Below are 18,365 nucleotides of genomic sequence, written 5' to 3'. Positions count from 1 at the left end.
CTTGAAGTCAAGAAGACCTGACTTCTAATACTGCCTCAGATACTTGTTAACTGGGTGGCCCTGGACAAATCACTCAATCCCCACCTGCCTCTTATTGTTCCTTGCACAGACCTTACAAGCTTAGGTTGTGTGAAGATCGAATGGGATAATGCACTTTGCAAACCCCAAAGCACCCTGCAATGATGATGACGATGACCAAATATATCTCTTAATATTCCCTCTAATTTTGTTACAGTTGTGAGTGAACAACTGTGCTCTAGATGAATAAATGAAAAGGCAGCTTGATATCTAGGAACAATTTAGTGTTTAATCAAATCAGGCTTCCAATGATGTGAATTTCAAAAGCTTCGTGATATTCACAAGCATCAGAGAATCATAGATGTAGAGGTGTAAGAGATGTTGATGTCATCTAATTCAACCTTCCTCATTTTACTAATGAGAAACCTGAAATCCAAGTCATGTGATGACCTGCCCATTGCCAGGTGACGAGGACTTGGAAATCCAGATCCTGTGATTCAAAATCTTCTGCTCTTCCCACAATGCCATGCGTTGAGAAATGAATATGTTGTAGTACATGAATGTGATGGAATGCTATTATGCTATAACAACACACGTCAAACCGGATCCTTTCAAAAAGGCATGGAAATACTTAAATGAATAGATGCCAAGCAAAGTAAGCAAGACCAGGAGAACAATGTATGCTATAACATCCATATTATAAAAATGAACAGTATTGAAGTCCTTTATAAAATGATGAAGAATGAAATGAGCAACCCAGAAGAAAAATTTGTACTATAACACCATCACTGTAAAAGCAAACAGCTTTTAAAATGATAAAAACTATGAACAATGCAATGACTATCCATGTCAAAGGATCAATGATGAAACATGCTAACTACCTCATGACAATATGTATACATACACCTGTATACATACACATATATATTTACATATAGCCAGGGAAAGAATTTATTTTTCTTGACTGAGCATAAATGTTGAAAAGAATTTGTTTTTCTTTTCTCTTTAGTAGAGTTGGGGCAGGAGGGAGAGAAAATAGATTTCTGTTAATTAAAAAATTAAAAATACATTGAGAGGCAGCTGCAGATGTGGAATACTGCATGAATTTTCAGATGAAGTCACTGTATTGCTAATTTTGTGTAACAATTTTTATTTGTTATAAAAGGCCTCTAATGGAATGGAAATAATAAAAAATAAATGTTCACAATAAAAAAAACACTTCAATAAAACATTTTTAAATTGTTACCTTCTATATTAGAATTAAGCATCTGCTCCAAGCCGGAAGAGTGGTAAGGGCTAGAGGCAATTGGGGTTAATTTGCCCAGGGTCAGACAGCTATAAAGTGTCAGAGGCCAAATTTGAACCCGGGACCTCGAATCTCTACACCTGGCTCTCTATCTACTGTGCCACTTAGCTGCCTCAATAAAATGTTTTAAAGAAACAACACTCAATGAATGGCAAAATAGATTGCAATCCTTAGTAATGTTTTCTTTTTTTGGGGGGGGAAGGATTATGTAGTGGGAAAATGAATATCAAGATCTCTAGAGATGATGCTAGGTTATTAGAATTAATGAATTAATGCTGAATTGAACTAAATTTATTTAATTCCTCTCCTTTAAACTGCCTTTAAAGAAGTACTTACAAATATGATTTAAGTGCCAAATCTTACACAGAAATTATATTTTTATAACCATTCATGTTGCTTGCCAAAATAAGATGCCAACATTCCAGAGAATGATGTGTCTATCTAGGCCTTGCCTAGACAGATGATCTCTGATGGAGGCAACCTTTTATCTGTTTTGCAGAAATATTACTAGAGAAAGTTGTGAAATTTTGAAGTAAGAACAGGATGTACCCTTAGAGTATCCTAGAGGCTATCATACATCTTTCTGACTGCCAGGGCTGGGTATCAGAAGCAATCTTAGAATTTTTACTAATGGCTTGATTGATCTTGAGGATTTTTCAAAACTGTAGAAAGCCCATATATATATATATATATATACATATATACATACATATATATGGATAACTATTATGATGCATTTTCACATTTCAGGTTTTCTTTGGAGTCTTAGTAGGAGCTTTAAACCTTGGCCAAGCATCACCTTGTCTGGAAGTTTTTGCCACAGGGAGAGCTGCAGCTACTAACATCTTTGAGACAATAGACCGGGTATGTCTTAAGCAACCTACAGACCACTGAATTGTTTAAAAACAAATGTAAGGAGGATAGAGTGCCAGGACCAGACTTGGTTCAAATCTGGCCTTAGACATTTCTAAGCTGTGTGACCCTGAGCAAGTCACTTAAACTAATTTGCTTAACTCTTGCCCTTTTGTTTTGAGTTGTTACTAAAACAAAGTAAAAGTTAAAAAAATTTAAATATATATATATATATATACATGTAACAAATATTTATATGGTCCTTTTGATATTGGCAAAGTGTTTTTGATGCATCTTATTTGATCCTGTGGGAACTGTTATCCCCATTTTATTGGTAAGGAAATTAAGGCTAGGAGAAGCTATGTGACTTACTATGCTAAAATTATTAGTATCAGTCAGTCAAATATTTATTAAGTTATTCAATTCTTACTATGTGCCAGGCACTGTGCAAAGTGCTAGGCATATTAAAAAAAAGTAAAAACGAAAACAAAAGCAAAAGCACCAGACTCTCATCTCCAGGAATTTGTAGTCTAATGGGGAAACAACATTCAAACAGCTTTGTATAAACAATACATATATATATATATATATACATATACTAGAGAGAGAGAGATAATAGATAAGATAAATTAGAGATAATCAATATATAGAAGGCACTGACATTAAAGGGAATTGGGAAATGCTTCTTCTAAAAATAGATTTTAGCCTAGACTTAAAGGAAACTAGGGAAGCCAGGAAGTGGAGATAGGGCAAGGACCGTATCTTTTTGTCTTTTTCTCCCTAGTACCTGATACAATTTGGGAAATATTGAATTAATGATGTCTATGAGACATCCAGTTTGATACGTCCAATAGGAGAGCTGGAAGTTAGGAAGAGATGAGGAATGAATAAGGAGATTCTGGAATCATCTGGAATTGAGTCCATGGGAGCTGATGAGATCACCAAGTGAAATAATATGTAGGAAGAGCAGAGGTGGACCTAGGTCAGAGCTTTGGAGATATCTGCTGTTATTAAGAACAATCTGGGTGTAGAACTAGCAAAGAAGATTGATTCATCAGTGTTCAGGCAGGTCAGGACAAGGAAGAATATCAAGAAGAAGGTGACTGACAGTGTCAAAGGCTGCAGAAAGGTCAGAATGAATAAGAATTGAACAGAAATCATTGCATTTGTCCATTAAGAGATGGTAGCTCTGGAGAAAGCAATTTTAGTCGAATATGAAGTTGGAAGTCAGACTTCAGAGGGTAAAGAAGAGCGCAGGAGGGGAGGAAGTGGAGGCATGGAAGGATGACCTTTTCAAGGAGGCTAGTCACAAAAAAGAGATATGAGACAATAACTAGCAAGGATCAGTGAGTTTTTTGTTGTTTTTGATGATTGGGGAAATATGAATATGTTTGTAGCAACCAGGAGAGAGGAAGGAATATATTATCTCATTTGTTACTCACAAATGATTTGCTCAGTCAGGGTTACAGAGTTAATATTTGATGCATGACTCAAAACTTAGATCTTCTTGTCACTAAAACCAGCATTTTGCCCCAAATGCCATCTCAGACATTTCCTAGCTGTGTCACCATGGGCAAGCGACTTAACACTGTCTGAAGCCATATTTGAACCCAAGTTTTCCCAACTCTGGGCTTGTGCTCTATCCTCTGTGCCACCTTGCTGCCCCCAAATCAGAGACTCTTAACAATAGATATTAACTCTTGCCTTCTTTTAGTTGAAGACATTTAATTTAGTTCAGACATAGAATTCTAGTATTTTTTCTCTGAAAAAAATTAATCATTTAAACATTCATTTAAAAATTCCAGACAATGATACCCATTATACATGTGAAGTCATGCAAAACATATTTTCATATCAGATATATTGCAAAAAACAAACAAAAAACAAGGAAGAAAGCATGAAAATTTAGGAAATGAAAAAAATGTTTCAATCTATATTTAGGAACCACAGTATTTTCCTGCTATATCATCATCAATAATTAATATCAGGCAATAACAAGAAATTAACATGAAAGTAATTGGTAGGCTATTTAGCCTGTGTGCTCCCAGAGGAAAGACCCTAGTAAATGTTCCTCTTTGGTACCTAGGGCTATTGAAGTGGACTTTCTTGTGGATAGAGCAAAGCTTGAAATGAGCTCTGATACATAGACAGAGGATTTTTTCAAATAAAAAATCCAAAGTCAGTTTGAGGCTTGGAATAAACATTGAAGCTCCTTCTTTTTGGTCATTTAACTCTGCCCATTCTGCTTCAGAAACCAGTCATTGACTGTATGTCGGAAGATGGTTACAAGCTGGATAGAATCAAGGGAGAAATTCAATTTCACAACGTGACCTTCCATTATCCTTCCAGACCTGAGGTGAAGGTAATTATCCTCTGGTGACATCTATTATTTATTAACATATTACAATCTTTTCATTGGATTAACAATTGTGATTCCTCAATGAAGCTGCTTCTTTTGAAGTCTCATTGTTTTTGAAAGTGGGGTGATTTCTTGGTTAAGTTTCTGGAAACGATCTTAACGATTGTGTAATCACACTTGGTTACTGACTTACAACATTCTTCTGTTCCCTATTCCATGCACGTGCCTTGGGTTGAGTACCAACTGCCAGCCCTTTGGAATCAGTCAATCCCACGGGGCGATTGCTGAAACCAGTCACACAAGTCATGTCACTTATTGGCACATGACCATGTGAGGCACACAGTGTTCAGAGACAACGTGAGAGCAAAGCTTCATCTCAACTTCCCTGGGATTCCTGTAAAGTGCTATTATACTGAGTTGTTGGGCGGACGAGGTGGCGCAGATGCATCTGTGGCCTCTGGTGGGATTTTTTATTGGTAGGACAGCTTCACAAGGGCTTCCAGGTCAAAGCTCCAGTGATGGACAAGTGCCACTGAGATATTGTACTCCCATACACAGACAGAGGGATGATCCAGCACCCTCCAGTGAGGAAAATGTGTAGTTTCACTGACCTTACATAGCAAGAGTCTTCAAGGCATGACACTCCAAGGGAACCAAGGTGCTTTCCAGTTATGCCAGCTAAACCTGATCCCTTAGAGTTCCAGCTAAACTTTTCTTCTTGCCCTTATATTAAATTTTCCTTAATTGGCTTGATCTGGCAGGTATGCATGCATTTAGCTCCATCTCTGTGGGAAACATTGGACTAGGCATTGGGGAAGATAAAAAGAAAGTTATCATTATAGATATGGATACAAGTATAGACATAAGCAAACACCTGTTACATGGGCTAAGTAGAAATATATACAACTGCCACCAGTCTGTCATTTACACAATAGTCTTAGAAATGATCATATGAAAAGCCAAAAGATTTGTTTGAATGTTGGGCATAGCTCTAGGTACATATAAATAAATAATGATTAAAAATCAGATACCAGTAATGAAAGAGCAGCTTCATTGTGGTTTGTCAATAAAAGCTTTTGAAAGGAAATTCAGTAATTATATTTCTGTTTAGACTTCTATCCCCAAATTTGATTGTTTATTTGTTCAAATACTCTTTTGATTGAAGCTATTCAAACATATATATATATATATATACATATATATATATATATATATAGCCACTTAACCTCCATTTCCCAGCCCCTACCACTCTTCTGCCTTGGAACCAATACACAGTATACATTCTAATATGGAAGGTAAGGTTTTAAATTAAAAAAATCAAGGAATAGATGGATTTGCAAATAAATTCTACCATTAAAATTATATATATATATATGTATACTTGCTAAGATTATTTCTCTGGTATGAAATGAAATATTGGTCAAAATTAACTATATTTTGAAATATTCATTTCAAAGGCTATAATCAAGGCTATTAAAATTTTTTTCTCCCCTCAAGTTAAGTTGTCAGTTTAATATAAATGTAATTATGATTTTGATCTTTCTTCAATGCAGACATTAACCAGAATCTAACCTTAAAATGTATCAGGACTAAAGTACACAAATTCCTTAATATCTACCAACAACCTGCAAATTAGGAGATTTTCTCTATGGGAATTTGTCTTCTTAATGTTTTGTTTGTTTAAAAATATTTGCCTCATTTTGAGGCTTTAGTAGAACAGAAGTTTTTTCTTAAAAAATTAATTACATGCATCAGCAATAACAGCATAACTTATTACTCCCCTGATGTAAATAAATAGTTTTATGCACTAATAGCATCCATCAGTTAAATAAGCAAACAATTAGATTAAACCCAGACATTACACAATCCAGTCCTTCCCTCCTTCTCTTTCTGCATATATATATATGTGTGTATGTAAATACATACACACATATATATATATGCAAGAGTGCAAATAAATTGTCTTAGCATCCCTTTGCTTCATCCCATATGTCCTTCATGTGCTATTAATTGTAAAGCTGAACTCCTTTCTTTTTCTTCAGATTTTAGATAACCTTAGCATGGTAATAAAATCTGGAGAGACGACAGCTCTGGTGGGACCCAGTGGGGCTGGGAAAAGCACAGCAATACAACTAATTCAGAGATTCTATGATCCCAGTGAAGGCATGGTGAGTTTCTCCAGGAGATCCCTTCTGTGCATAGAAAATGCTTCTGATGTTGACTTGCATGCTTGACTACAGTAGTTCAAGTCTACATAGGGACTAAGGCTACATTCACCTTGATTCAAGCATTTTAGCTAAACTGGTTGAATTGGAACAACCTGTTATAACTAATTCTTTTTTTTTTTTTAATCCTTACCTTCTGTCTTAGAATCAACACTATATATTAGTTCTAAGGCAGAAGGGTGATAAAGGCTTAGCAAGAGTGGTTAAGTGACTTGCCCAAGTTCATATATTGAGGAAGTATATGAGGCTAATTTTGAACCCAGGACCTGGTTCTTAATCCACTGAGTGACCTATCTGACCCTTTAACTAATTCTTTGGATTCACTTTGGACAAATTTATTTGACAGTCAATTCAGTTGAAATGATCCGGCCAGTTATCTGTCTAAACAAAGCCTAAAACATTTACCATTTCATTTGGAATCTAAGCTCCTCTAATATTCTATTGTCTGTTTTTCTTATGTTTCTTTTTGTGGAAATCATTTGCCTAACTACAGAGGCTCAAAATGTAGACAAGGAAAGTTAAATCTAAGTTGGTCACAGTTAGAGGCAGCACAAGGTAGCAAATAGAAAGTTGGTTTCTCATTTGGGAAGATCTGGGTTCAAGTCTTTCCTTCTGATATATTGGTTGGGTAACATCAGGCAAGTCTTCACTGTGAGATAAATCATGAAAATCTCTAAGGTTACAAATTGTAAGAGTTAGTGGTTTGTATTTGGTAGAGGGTGTTTCCTTGACATCAGTTGGAGCTCCTAACATTAGTGAAATAAATCACAAGTCTGGGGACCAGAGAAGTTCAGGATTAAGTTTATATAGGACAGCTAGGTCTTACAGTAGATAGAGCACCAGGCCTATAGTTAGGAGGATCTGAATTCAAATCTGAATTCAGATACTTACTAATTATAAGACCCTGGGCAAGTCTCTTAATCCTGTTTGCTTCAGTTTTCTCATTTGTAAAATGAGCTGGAGAAGGAAATGTTAAATTACTCTAGTATCTTTGCCAAGGAAACCCCCAAATAAGGTTGCAAAGAGTCTTACATGACCAAAATGACTGAACAACAACAGCAACAAGTTTATGTAGAATTTAAATAAAAGGAATTACAGATTGAAGGATGATTCTTAATTATTACTGTGGATATCTTCCTCCAAAGTTTATGCAATTCTCCAAATTTAGCCTTAAATATATTTCAAGATTACAGAACCATAGATTTTCAGAGTTAGAGAGTAACTCTCAGTAAACATTTAACACAGGATAAACCTGAACAAGAATCCCATCTACCTTTGTTTACCCCAAGTCTTCTTTAAAAATTTTTAAATTATAATAACAAATTTCCACATGAGTTTTTTGAAGTTATATACTCCAAATTGTCTCCCTCCCTTTTGCCATTCCCCCTCCCAGAGCTGGCAAGCAATTCAATCTGGGTTATGCATGTATTATTATGCAAAATGTGTTTCCACATTTTTCATTTTTGTAAGTGAAGAATCCCAAAGAACAAAAGCCATAAAACACATGCCCAAATAAACAATTGATAAGTCATATGCTTCCATCTGCATTCTTATTCCAACAGTTTTTCCTCTAGAAGTGGATAGCCTTTTTTCCCCCCATAAGCCCCTCAGAATTGCTCTGGATCATTGTTTTTCTGTTAGTAGCAAAGTCTATCACATTTGATATTTCCAAAATATTGCTGTTACTGTGTACAGTGTTTTCCTGTTCTGCTTTTTTTCACTTTGTATCAGTTCATGTAGGGCTTTCCAGCTACCCAAAGTTTTCTGGAAGATCTCTGGAGAAGACATGCGACCATCTCCACATTCAATCTTTCCCCCCTTTTTTTAGAGAACTATAATGGCAAGAAGCTTTTTTTTTTTTACTTCAAAACCAAGTTACCTTCTTTGTTAATTTCTACTCATTGCTCCTAATTTAGCAACCTGCGTGAAGCAGACCAAGTCTAATCTCTCTTTCCCACGGCTGCCCTTCAGATACATGAAGGATAGCTATCATGCTTCTCTCTAAGGTTTCTTTTTTCTAGCCTTATTATTTCCAGCCTATTCAACCAATTCTCATTTGACATGAACTCAAGATCCTGCTCTGGACTCTCACTTGGCTAACTGACTGAAAACCTAGATAGAAGCAGAAAGTCATGTTGGCTATTATAGTCCTTTCTGATTCTGGGTGACAAACACATCTGAATATACGTTACTGGTGGCTCCTTGAAATTACGTGTGCTGTCACACTCTGGAGAAATGTATTATTTTGTCAAATAGAAAAGAAGTCAGCAACAAAAGCGATTTCTCGTTTTTCACATGATGTCTCTCTCATACATTTTTCACAGCTCTCATTCCTTTTATCTAAATAGCTCCCACAGTTCACCATACATAAAGTGGACACCATTTTCACAGATAGTCTTTTAACTTGTCTCTCTTTCTGATGACACTGGTGTCCAGTAGCAAGCTCTCTTTGTATGTACTATTGAAAAGTAAAATTTACTGTGAAATTCATGTCCCCGTAGGGTGAGAGTTACTTACAAATGCTTTGGTTTTGCGCTTCACATTTTGACTATTTAACAATGCCCTACATGAGCATGAGTTTAAGGTGATAGATAGATGTTCAAAATCCCTTGCTCTTCCAAAGCATGTGTATTCTCATCAATTTGAATATTGCTTCCAAGGGGAAGATAACAACTCATCTGTGTCTACCCTGTTGTGAGCCTCTCTCCTCTTGTCTTCTCATAAGTTCCTGACCCAAAGTATTGGATACCATCCTCAATTTCTCTTGATATCATAAGGATACCAGAGGAGTACTTGGACTAGTTCCCTAGTTATCTATTGCTATGTAGCCAGAACAACTTCTATAGTCATATATTTTCCTATTGATATACTTTAGCTATAAGAAATTCCTTATTTGTTATATATTGTCACCATGCCCTTCTGTACTACTCTTTGTGATACTTATTTTTAATTCTTTTTAAACCTTTGTTTCATTCTTTAGTGACTGAGATGAGTCACAACCATTTTGCTTGTTTTGCCAGTGTAAATTTAGATGGTTTTTGCTTTAATGGAATAAAAACAAACAAACAAAAACCTTATCCAATACCAGAATAAATGTGTCTAATTAGATGGTGATTACACTGTCTAAGTTTTGAAACAAACAATTCTGAAGAGTTTTGTACTTGGAAGGTACTTAGTATTTATTAAATTGAAACTAGAGCTAAATCACCTTAGTGACAGACTCATTATATCAAATCTTAGAATAATTTGATAAGAGAAAACTTAGAGATCATCTGATCTAACATGAGGTAGTTAATGAGTGCAGTGTAGAGTGCCAGGTCTAGAGTCAGGAAGACTCATCTTCCTGAGTTTGAATCTGGCCTCAGATACTTACTAGCTATGTGAGCCTGGGCAGGTCACTTAACCCTGTTTGCCTCCATTTTCTTATCTATAAAATGGACTGGAGAAAGAAATGGCAAACCATTTTTTTCTTTGCCAAAAAAAAAAAACCACAACAAATGGGGTCACAAAAAGTCAGATATGACAGAAGAACAACTAAATGAACAACAATAAGCCTAACCTCTGTTTGATGCTTCAGTCTCCTCTACAATATATTCATCTAATCTTCCCCTTGAAGATTTCTGGTGATGAAGAATTTTCTACCTGCCAAGAGGTCCCATTCTCTGTATGGCCATTGGGTCAGTGCTTTATGGGGAAAATGTGTTCATTAGTAATCATTGAGACCCCATGTATATTTCTGGCAGGTTATGATAAGATGTTCGGACTCACATCATTGGAGTCAATCTCAGGGGTGACTATTTTTTCTATGCTGCAGGTGACTCTAGATGGACATGATATTCGCTCACTTAATATTCAATGGCTTCGATCCCATATTGGGATTGTTGAACAAGAGCCAGTCCTGTTCTCCACCTCAATTGCAGAGAACATTCGCTATGGCAGAGAAGATGCAACCATGGAAGACATTATCAAAGCTGCCAAAGAAGCCAACATCTACAACTTTATCATGAATTTGCCACTGGTACTTTGCCTCATGATTTACTTTGCCTAAACTTGATGAACAGTAAATATGCTTCTTTCCATTTCAGCCATGAGTGCCCACCTATATAGCTTCAGATAAATACTCATAAGGAATAAAATGGAGGAAAATTGTTAATGAAAATAAAGAACATGTCAAGACAATAGTCATTTATTAAGCATTAATAATTTTCCAGGAACTGTGATAACACTGGGATACAAAGACAGGCAAAAACAGTCCCTGCTCTCAAAGAACTCACAGGCAAATGGGAGAGGCAATGTGTAAACAATTATATGTATGATAAAGGGGAAATGGAAGATAATCTCAGAGAGAAGGCACTAGTGTTGAGGGGGGCTGGGAAAGTCCTCTTAAAGAAGGAAGTCAGGGAAGCCACTAGACTAAAGCAATGATGGAGAACATTTTAAGCTTAAAGATCAACCAGTGGAAAGAAATGGAACTGGGGCATTTATATGACTTCATAATTCAGTGGATAGAAACCCAGGCTGGGAGACAGGAGGTCCTGTGTTCAAATTTGACCTCCAACACTTCCCAGGTAGATGACCCTGGGCAAGTCACTTAACCCCTATTGGCTAGCCCTTACTGCTCTTTTGTCTTGGAACTGACACTTAGTATTCATTCTAAGACAGAAGGTAAAGATTTAAAAAAAGAAGAGAAAAGAAAAGACATGGAATGGGAGTAACACCAAGTAAAAACTTAACAAAAGCTTTAATCTTCCTTATTGATTTGATGGTGGTCCTTCAAACCTTTGAGGGAGAACATAGCTCCATTTATAGTTCTATCTCTATGAGAAATTATTTGACATTGTTGTGTTATGGTTGCAACAGAACTCTTGTGAATGAGTGAAAAATCTTTTTAAAACCATAATTTATCTGGTAGAATATAAGTTCCTTGAGAGTAATGACTGTTTTATTTTTGCCTTTGTATCCCCAGTGCCTTGTACAGATTAGTTCTTTGTTAAATGTTTGTTTAATGAATTAATTTTTAAAATATTAAGAGGGGAAGGAACATAGAGATCATCTAGTCCAACTCTTATTTTAAAGCCAAGAAAATTCAGATTTCTTTCCCAGCTGTGTGGCCTTCGGCAAATCACTTAACCCCCACTGACTATCCCTTATTGCTCTTTAGCCTTGGAACCAATAATAGTATTAGTTCTAAGACAGAAGGTAAAAGTTTAAAAAATTTAGATTGTTAGATATAAAGTGAATGACTAAAAATCACACATCTAATTAGTATGAAGGCCAGGCTTAGAACTCAGGTCTAATAAGTCACAAAACCAATACATTTTCCACTGTGCTCTGAAAAGCTTCTTTTTTTCCAAACTTAAATGATTTTATTCCTGTGCCATGAAACATAGCTCTAACATTGGTAACTTGTCAAAATGGAGATCCCCAGAAATGTCATTACTTATTTGAAAATAACGTGTATAATGGCGATTTAAGTTCTAACATTCTCTTTGTAATTCAGTTGTTCTAGGCTTAGAACACTGATTTCAAAGCTCTAGTAAATATATGGCAACCAGACCTTGATCTTGGAAATTTAGGAGGTTCTTGTAGTATTTACAATCCTTTAGTAGAACAACAGAGTTTAATACTGGTTTAAGAAAACAATTGATTCAAATAGGAACTATTAGACAACCCCTTCACCATAGCTGAGCTCCTTCACACCTTAGTCCCAACCTGGTTCTCCCATTCCTCTTGTGGTAGCTTTGTAGTTTCTTAGGACCCCTGTACCCACCCCCAGGAGTAATGCCAAGAGGTCTCAACCAGTCAATTGATTGCTTCTTAAATAATTGTTTTGAGGAATATTATCCTTAAAAATCACAAATTATAGCTTAAGCCATCATAGATAAGAAGATATTTCATGATAGCTACTCTTTCCACTTCTGTCTTTTTTTAAAGGAAGTGCTACATTTAAAATAATATGTTGTTGATTTAAACATAGGTTAGAGGAAATTTGTTTTTGTCACTGGTATCAAAGCAGCTTCCATGACACTGAGCTCGAGTTTTTTCTAATTTTGTATAAAAAGTGTGATATATTAAGTTATCACTTTTCAAGTTCATTTATAGTATTGAATATTTATATTCCTTCCATGAAATAAACATTTGGTTAATATGTCAAATGTACATTTGTAGTGTCTAGTGAATTTAGGCAGATACAGGGTACATACTCAATAAATTTCTTTAATTAATTCATCTCAAGTGAACAAGTATTTCCAAGCAAATAATAATGATAATGGCTAGCATTTATCACTTTAATGTTTGCAGAGCATTTTGTAAATATTCATATCAACCTGAGGAGGTAGATACTATCATTATTCACATTTACAAGTGGGGAAATTGAGGCAAACTGAAGTTATTTGCCCATGATTACATTGATAGTAAGTGACTGAGGGTGGATTTGAACATAGGTCTTCTGACTCCAGCTCCTATACCAGTAATGGTGAACATTTTAGAGACCTTACAGACGGAGTACCCAAATTGCACCTTCATGTGCCCTCCCCCCCCACCTTACCTCAGATGGAGAGGAAGCTCTCCCATTGGGCTGCTGGGCAGAGGGGTGGGTGATGTGAGGAATGTCCTCAGGTGTGTGTGGAGAGGGGGAAGGGAACAGCCCACTCCGGCACAGGCTGGCACACATGACATAGGTTTGCCAACACAGTCCTATACTTTATCTATCTCTGGGTACTATTTACTATGTAATAGGCAACAGAGTACACAGACAAAATGGAAGAAAGATGTTCTGCTTTCAGGGAGGAATATAATTATATTAAAATTCATTTTATCATGATGAAAGGGACAATGTTTGCTCATTTTTTTCTATCACAAAAAAAAAGACAATGGTGGGAAGTGTGTTTTACTGAATTGTCTGCCTGGAGAGAAGAGACTAGGGTCTGATTGGTGTAAGAGTCTTCTAAGGTGATTTTTCAGGATGCTGATCAATTTTTCCTTTCACTGTAGAGTTTTATTTGATATTGACCTAAGTGAAGAGTGTTTGTACAGCTTGGCAAGCTTGGGAATGAAAGCATCAATCAATTTCTTTATGTTACACATGCCCCCAAATATTGATTCAACCATAATCTGTTTTTGTTTGTTTTTTTGAAAGGAGGAAATTTTTCTTTTGTCCTAGGAAAGTCAGAGCTGGGAAAATTAAAGTCTGAAAAGCACACAGCAGGCAAGAATAGATCTATTGGGCCATCATCACATGCCAAATGATGCCTCTCATTTTAACTGTCATCTTTTGTCTTAGAAATTTGATACCCTTGTTGGTGAGGGTGGAGGCCACATGAGTGGGGGCCAAAAACAAAGGATCGCTATTGCCCGAGCCTTGATCCGAAACCCCAGGATCCTTCTTTTGGACATGGCCACCTCTGCCCTGGACAATGAGAGTGAAGCTATAATTCAGAAAACAATCAATAAGGTCTGTTGAAATGCTCAGTTCATTTACAAAATATGGAGAATTTGGGGGGAAATATTTGTGTTCTGTAGCTTATGGTGACATTAAACTAAATGTGTGTAGGCACGTGTGTATTTATAATACAATGGTTTTCCCTGCTTCTGGATTATTGAATAGGTAAAGAAAGTCTAGTTAGCTTGAGTTGCCAGCACCAGCAGAAGAGAGACTAGACTGAACCCCTGCTATTTCCTTTTAAACCTGGGAGCCCTAGTGATGGTGTGGAAACTACCTGGACATCTCCCTCTTCTGATCCTCCTCTCCCCCATAAGCATCAGATGAGGAAATGACTGATTACAGAGAGTCCAGGAAGAGGACGACACAAGAACACATACCAGGGGTGATAATGATAGAGAAAACTGGGGAAGGATATCCTGTTCTCTTTATTTCTTTTGCTGAATGTAATAAATTCTGACATTTTAAATAACATTTTACACATTTGGGTCTTACAAAAATCCTTTAAAGTAGATATTACTGCTATTATTGGACAGCTAAGTGGCAAAGTGGACAGTGCTGGGCCTGGGATCAGGAAGACCTGAGTTCAAATCCAGCCTCAGACACTTAGTAGCTGTGTATCCCTGGACAAGTCACTTAACCCTGCTTACCTCAATTCCCTCCTCTTTAAAATGAGCTGGAGAAAGAAATGGCAAACCTTTCTAGTGTCTTTGCCAGGAAAACTCCAAATGTGATCACAGTCAGGCAGTCTGACTGTCAGTTCAGTCAGCTGAACAACACTTATTATTATCTTTATTTTATTGATATAGAAACTGAGGTTCAGAAAGGTTAAATGGCTTGTCCGTAGCTATATTAGGGAGTAAATATTGAAGGTAGGATTTAGATCCAGGTCTCATCAGTGCTCTACCAGACTGCCTAAATAGGCAAGCAGTTTGATTTTCAAGCATTTGCTAAGTGCCTAGACACTGTACTAGAGAATCCCTGCCTTCAAGGAGCTTGTGAACTTGTAGTAGGGCTACAAACATAGATCTGTAGCAAGCTGACCATTCCTATCTCACTGGCCAGTTTAATCAAGGAGGAAGAGAGATGATGGGTATGCCTTAACGTTTTTTACTTTGAAGAGTGGATTGCTGAGAGTTACACTGTCTTGCTTGCTGCTAAGAGAGTCAAGGTGTTGAATTGAAAGTTTTTAAAGTGACCAATCTAGTACTCAATGAAAATGGTCTACCCAGTCTGGTCCATGCCCCACAGAGGTGATCCATTGGAGCACGGGAAAAAATATGAAAACTTCCACTTATTTTTAAAAAGAAATTTAATATTTATTAATTAGCATTATATAATATTAAATGTTTGCATGGACTGATGCCCTGAGTGACATTTGATCATATGTTCACTATAGCAGTCAAAGACCCTAAAGAAAGAATAAGAATTCTATAACACACAGACTAAACTACAGGTTTACCTGACTGAGTTAAGAGTATCTACAGCTGATAGTACCTGGTTTTAACTAAATTAATTCTTACAAAATGGAGAGGTAACTTAAGAAGAAGTCTGCAAAAGAGCAAAAGCTAACTGAAAAATGGTGTTTCTGACATTTCTCCAATTCCTAATAAGAGGTGTCCATAGGTCATGTTATGAGGTAAAAATAATGATGTTCTTATCTAGTCAGATCTCACAAGAGACCATGGGGGCTGGCGGAGGGGGGAGTGGCACAAAAGTCTTTTGTACTAGCCAGAAGTTCACTCATTATCTCAAGGCAGTTATTAAAAGAATTGTTGAACTGAAAAATGAAGTAATGAATTTTTCCTTTAAAAAAATATAAACATTCTCAATTTGTTAACTTTTTCTCTGTAGCTGTCATGCTATGCTGTCTAGGAGTTTGTTTTTAAGTGAACACATTTAATATGTCTCTTCAAGGTAAAGATGACATTTTAACAATGAAAGAGAAAGGAATTGGTTTTCAAGAGAGACATCTAAGAAAAGTTTTTAAAAGAGAAAAAAACATCTCTCACTTGTTTCTCCTTCCTTCCCTCCTTCCTCCTTCCCTCCTTTCCTCATCCTTTCCCTCCTTCGCTATTTCCTTCCTTCCTTCCTTCCTTCCTTCCTTCCTTCCTTCCTTCCTTCCTTCCTTCCTTCCTTCCTTCCTTCCTTCCTTCCTTCCTACCTCTGTCCTTTTCTTTCTCTTCTTTCCTTTCTCTCTTTGTTTCTCTCTTTGTTTCTCTCTTTGTTTCTTTCCTTGTTTCTTTCTTTGTTTCTTTGTTTGATCGTTTGTTTGTTTCTTTTTCTTTCTTTCTTTCTTTCTTTCTTTCTTTCTTTCTTTCTTTCTTTCTTTCTTTCTTTCTTTCTTTCTTTCTTTCTTTCTTTCTTTCTTTCTTTCTTTCTTTCTTTCTTTCTTTCTTTCTCTCTTTCTCTCTTTCTCTCTTTCTCTCTTTCTTTCTTTCTTTTCAGTATGAGAACATGTTTATCAGTGGGAAAGGATGGTAGGAGAAGAAATTCTATTTTTGGTTGTTGAAAAAATTAAATCTGATTTTTTGGTAAAGAAAATTGTTACCCATTTTTTCTCATAGGCTCAGCAAGGACGTACAATAATCTCAGTAGCCCATCGCCTGTCTACGGTCCAAGCTGCAGACATAATCATTGGGTTTGAACTTGGAAAAGCTGTGGAGAGGGGCACCCATGAGGAACTGTTGAACAGGAAAGGTGTTTACTTCACTCTGGTGACTTTGCAAAGTCAGGGAGACCAACTTTTAAATGAAAAAACAGGGAAAGGCAAGTGTCCTTTTTCCTTACTCTTGTGAAATGGAATCACATGTGGTCAGAGGGTGGATCTTAACCTGTATGTATGTAATACATACATTGAAGTGGAGATCTTGGAATTATTTGAGTATTTGTTTTTGATGTTGGCTAATTAGCCAAGCTCCAAGATTTCTAAGTTTTTTTTTTTTTTAATCCTTGAGGTAGTTAAGTGGCACAATGGATGGAGAACAGAGCATGAAATCAGTAAAACCTGAGTTCATATTTGGCCTCAGACACCTTATAGGTGTGTGTTTCTGAGCTAGTCCCTTAACCAATGTCTTTCTGTTTCCTCAACTATGAGAGATAGTAGCAGCTACCTTATCAGATTGTCATAAAGATCAAATTAAAAAATATTTGCAAAGTGCTTAACATAGTGCCTGGCATGTAGAAATTGTTTGATAAATGCTGTTTCCTTCTTTCCTAACAACTTTTTAGTCAAATATAGACAATTTTTTCTCCGTCACATTGAGTTTTATAGAATCAAACTTATGTCCATTTAGTTTCACCTGCATGGCTCTATTGTTCTGAATTGACTTTGTTTACCATTGCTTACCACTCCTAAGAAGTCTTTCCCAGGCTCTGTATGCTTCTTATTATGATTTTCTCTTCTTCAGAGAATGACACATAGGACACTACACAATCTCATTGACTAAATGCCCAGGCTTTGGACATTTCTACCCCAGTGGTGTTTTATATATGTGTGTGTATGTGTATTGTTGTGTTGTTGTTATTAAGCCATTTCAGTTGTATCTAACTCTTTGTGATCACACTTGGGTTTTCTTGACAAAAATACTAGATGAGCAAACTGAGACAACAAGGTTAAGTGACTTGCCCAGAGTCACACAGCTTGTAAATATATAAGGCTGGATTGTATCTTGGGCCTTCCTGACTCTAGGCCCAATGCTATATCTACTGTTCAACCTAGCCAGACTCCTATATGAGTGATATAATCATATTTTTACCAATAGCAGTACTAATTTCCAGAATAATTATGTATATGGGAATTGCCATTTTTGATACTGAAATAAATGATTCTCTGTATCATCTATATTGTTTTCACCATATCCTAAGTTCATTCTTGCTATCTTGTACAGAAGATGATGTGTCCAAAGATGTCAGTCTTGAGAAAACACAAAGCTTCAAAAGAGGGGGTTATCAGGACAGTCTACGGTAAGCCTAAACCTTGTAGTGCAATTGAAAGTTTTCAAAACTCCTCCTTTTCACCATTCTTCTTCTTCTTCTTCTTCTTCTTCTTCTTCTTCTTCTTCTTCTTCTTCTTCTTCTTCTTCTTCTTCTTCTTCTTCTTCTTCTTCTTCTTCTTCTTCTTCTTCTTCTTCTTCTTCTTCTTCTTCTTCTTCTTCTTCTTCT

The 18,365-nt window shown here is 36.4% G+C and overlaps 1 protein-coding gene across 4 annotated transcripts in view; it reads left to right on the top strand.

Annotated features, from left to right (window-relative positions):
- Positions 1-18,365, top strand: part of ABCB11 (ATP binding cassette subfamily B member 11) — a 110,409-nt gene that overhangs the window by 47,534 nt on the left and 44,510 nt on the right. For all 4 annotated transcript variants that reach the window (XM_007494326.2, XM_056793981.1, XM_056793980.1 and 1 more), the window contains 7 exons: positions 2,075-2,188; positions 4,428-4,538; positions 6,578-6,703; positions 10,575-10,778; positions 14,043-14,213; positions 16,769-16,970; positions 18,092-18,167. In XM_007494326.2, the coding sequence (XP_007494388.2) occupies positions 2,075-2,188; positions 4,428-4,538; positions 6,578-6,703; positions 10,575-10,778; positions 14,043-14,213; positions 16,769-16,970; positions 18,092-18,167 (1,004 nt within the window). The remainder of the gene's footprint in view (positions 1-2,074; positions 2,189-4,427; positions 4,539-6,577; positions 6,704-10,574; positions 10,779-14,042; positions 14,214-16,768; positions 16,971-18,091; positions 18,168-18,365) is intronic.

Source organism: Monodelphis domestica, chromosome 4 (assembly GCF_027887165.1).
Source record: "Monodelphis domestica isolate mMonDom1 chromosome 4, mMonDom1.pri, whole genome shotgun sequence".
NCBI classification, from domain to species: Eukaryota; Metazoa; Chordata; class Mammalia; order Didelphimorphia; family Didelphidae; genus Monodelphis; species Monodelphis domestica.
The sequence above is the reverse complement of the archived record's forward strand: the minus strand, read 5'-3'. Positions and strand labels throughout refer to the sequence as shown.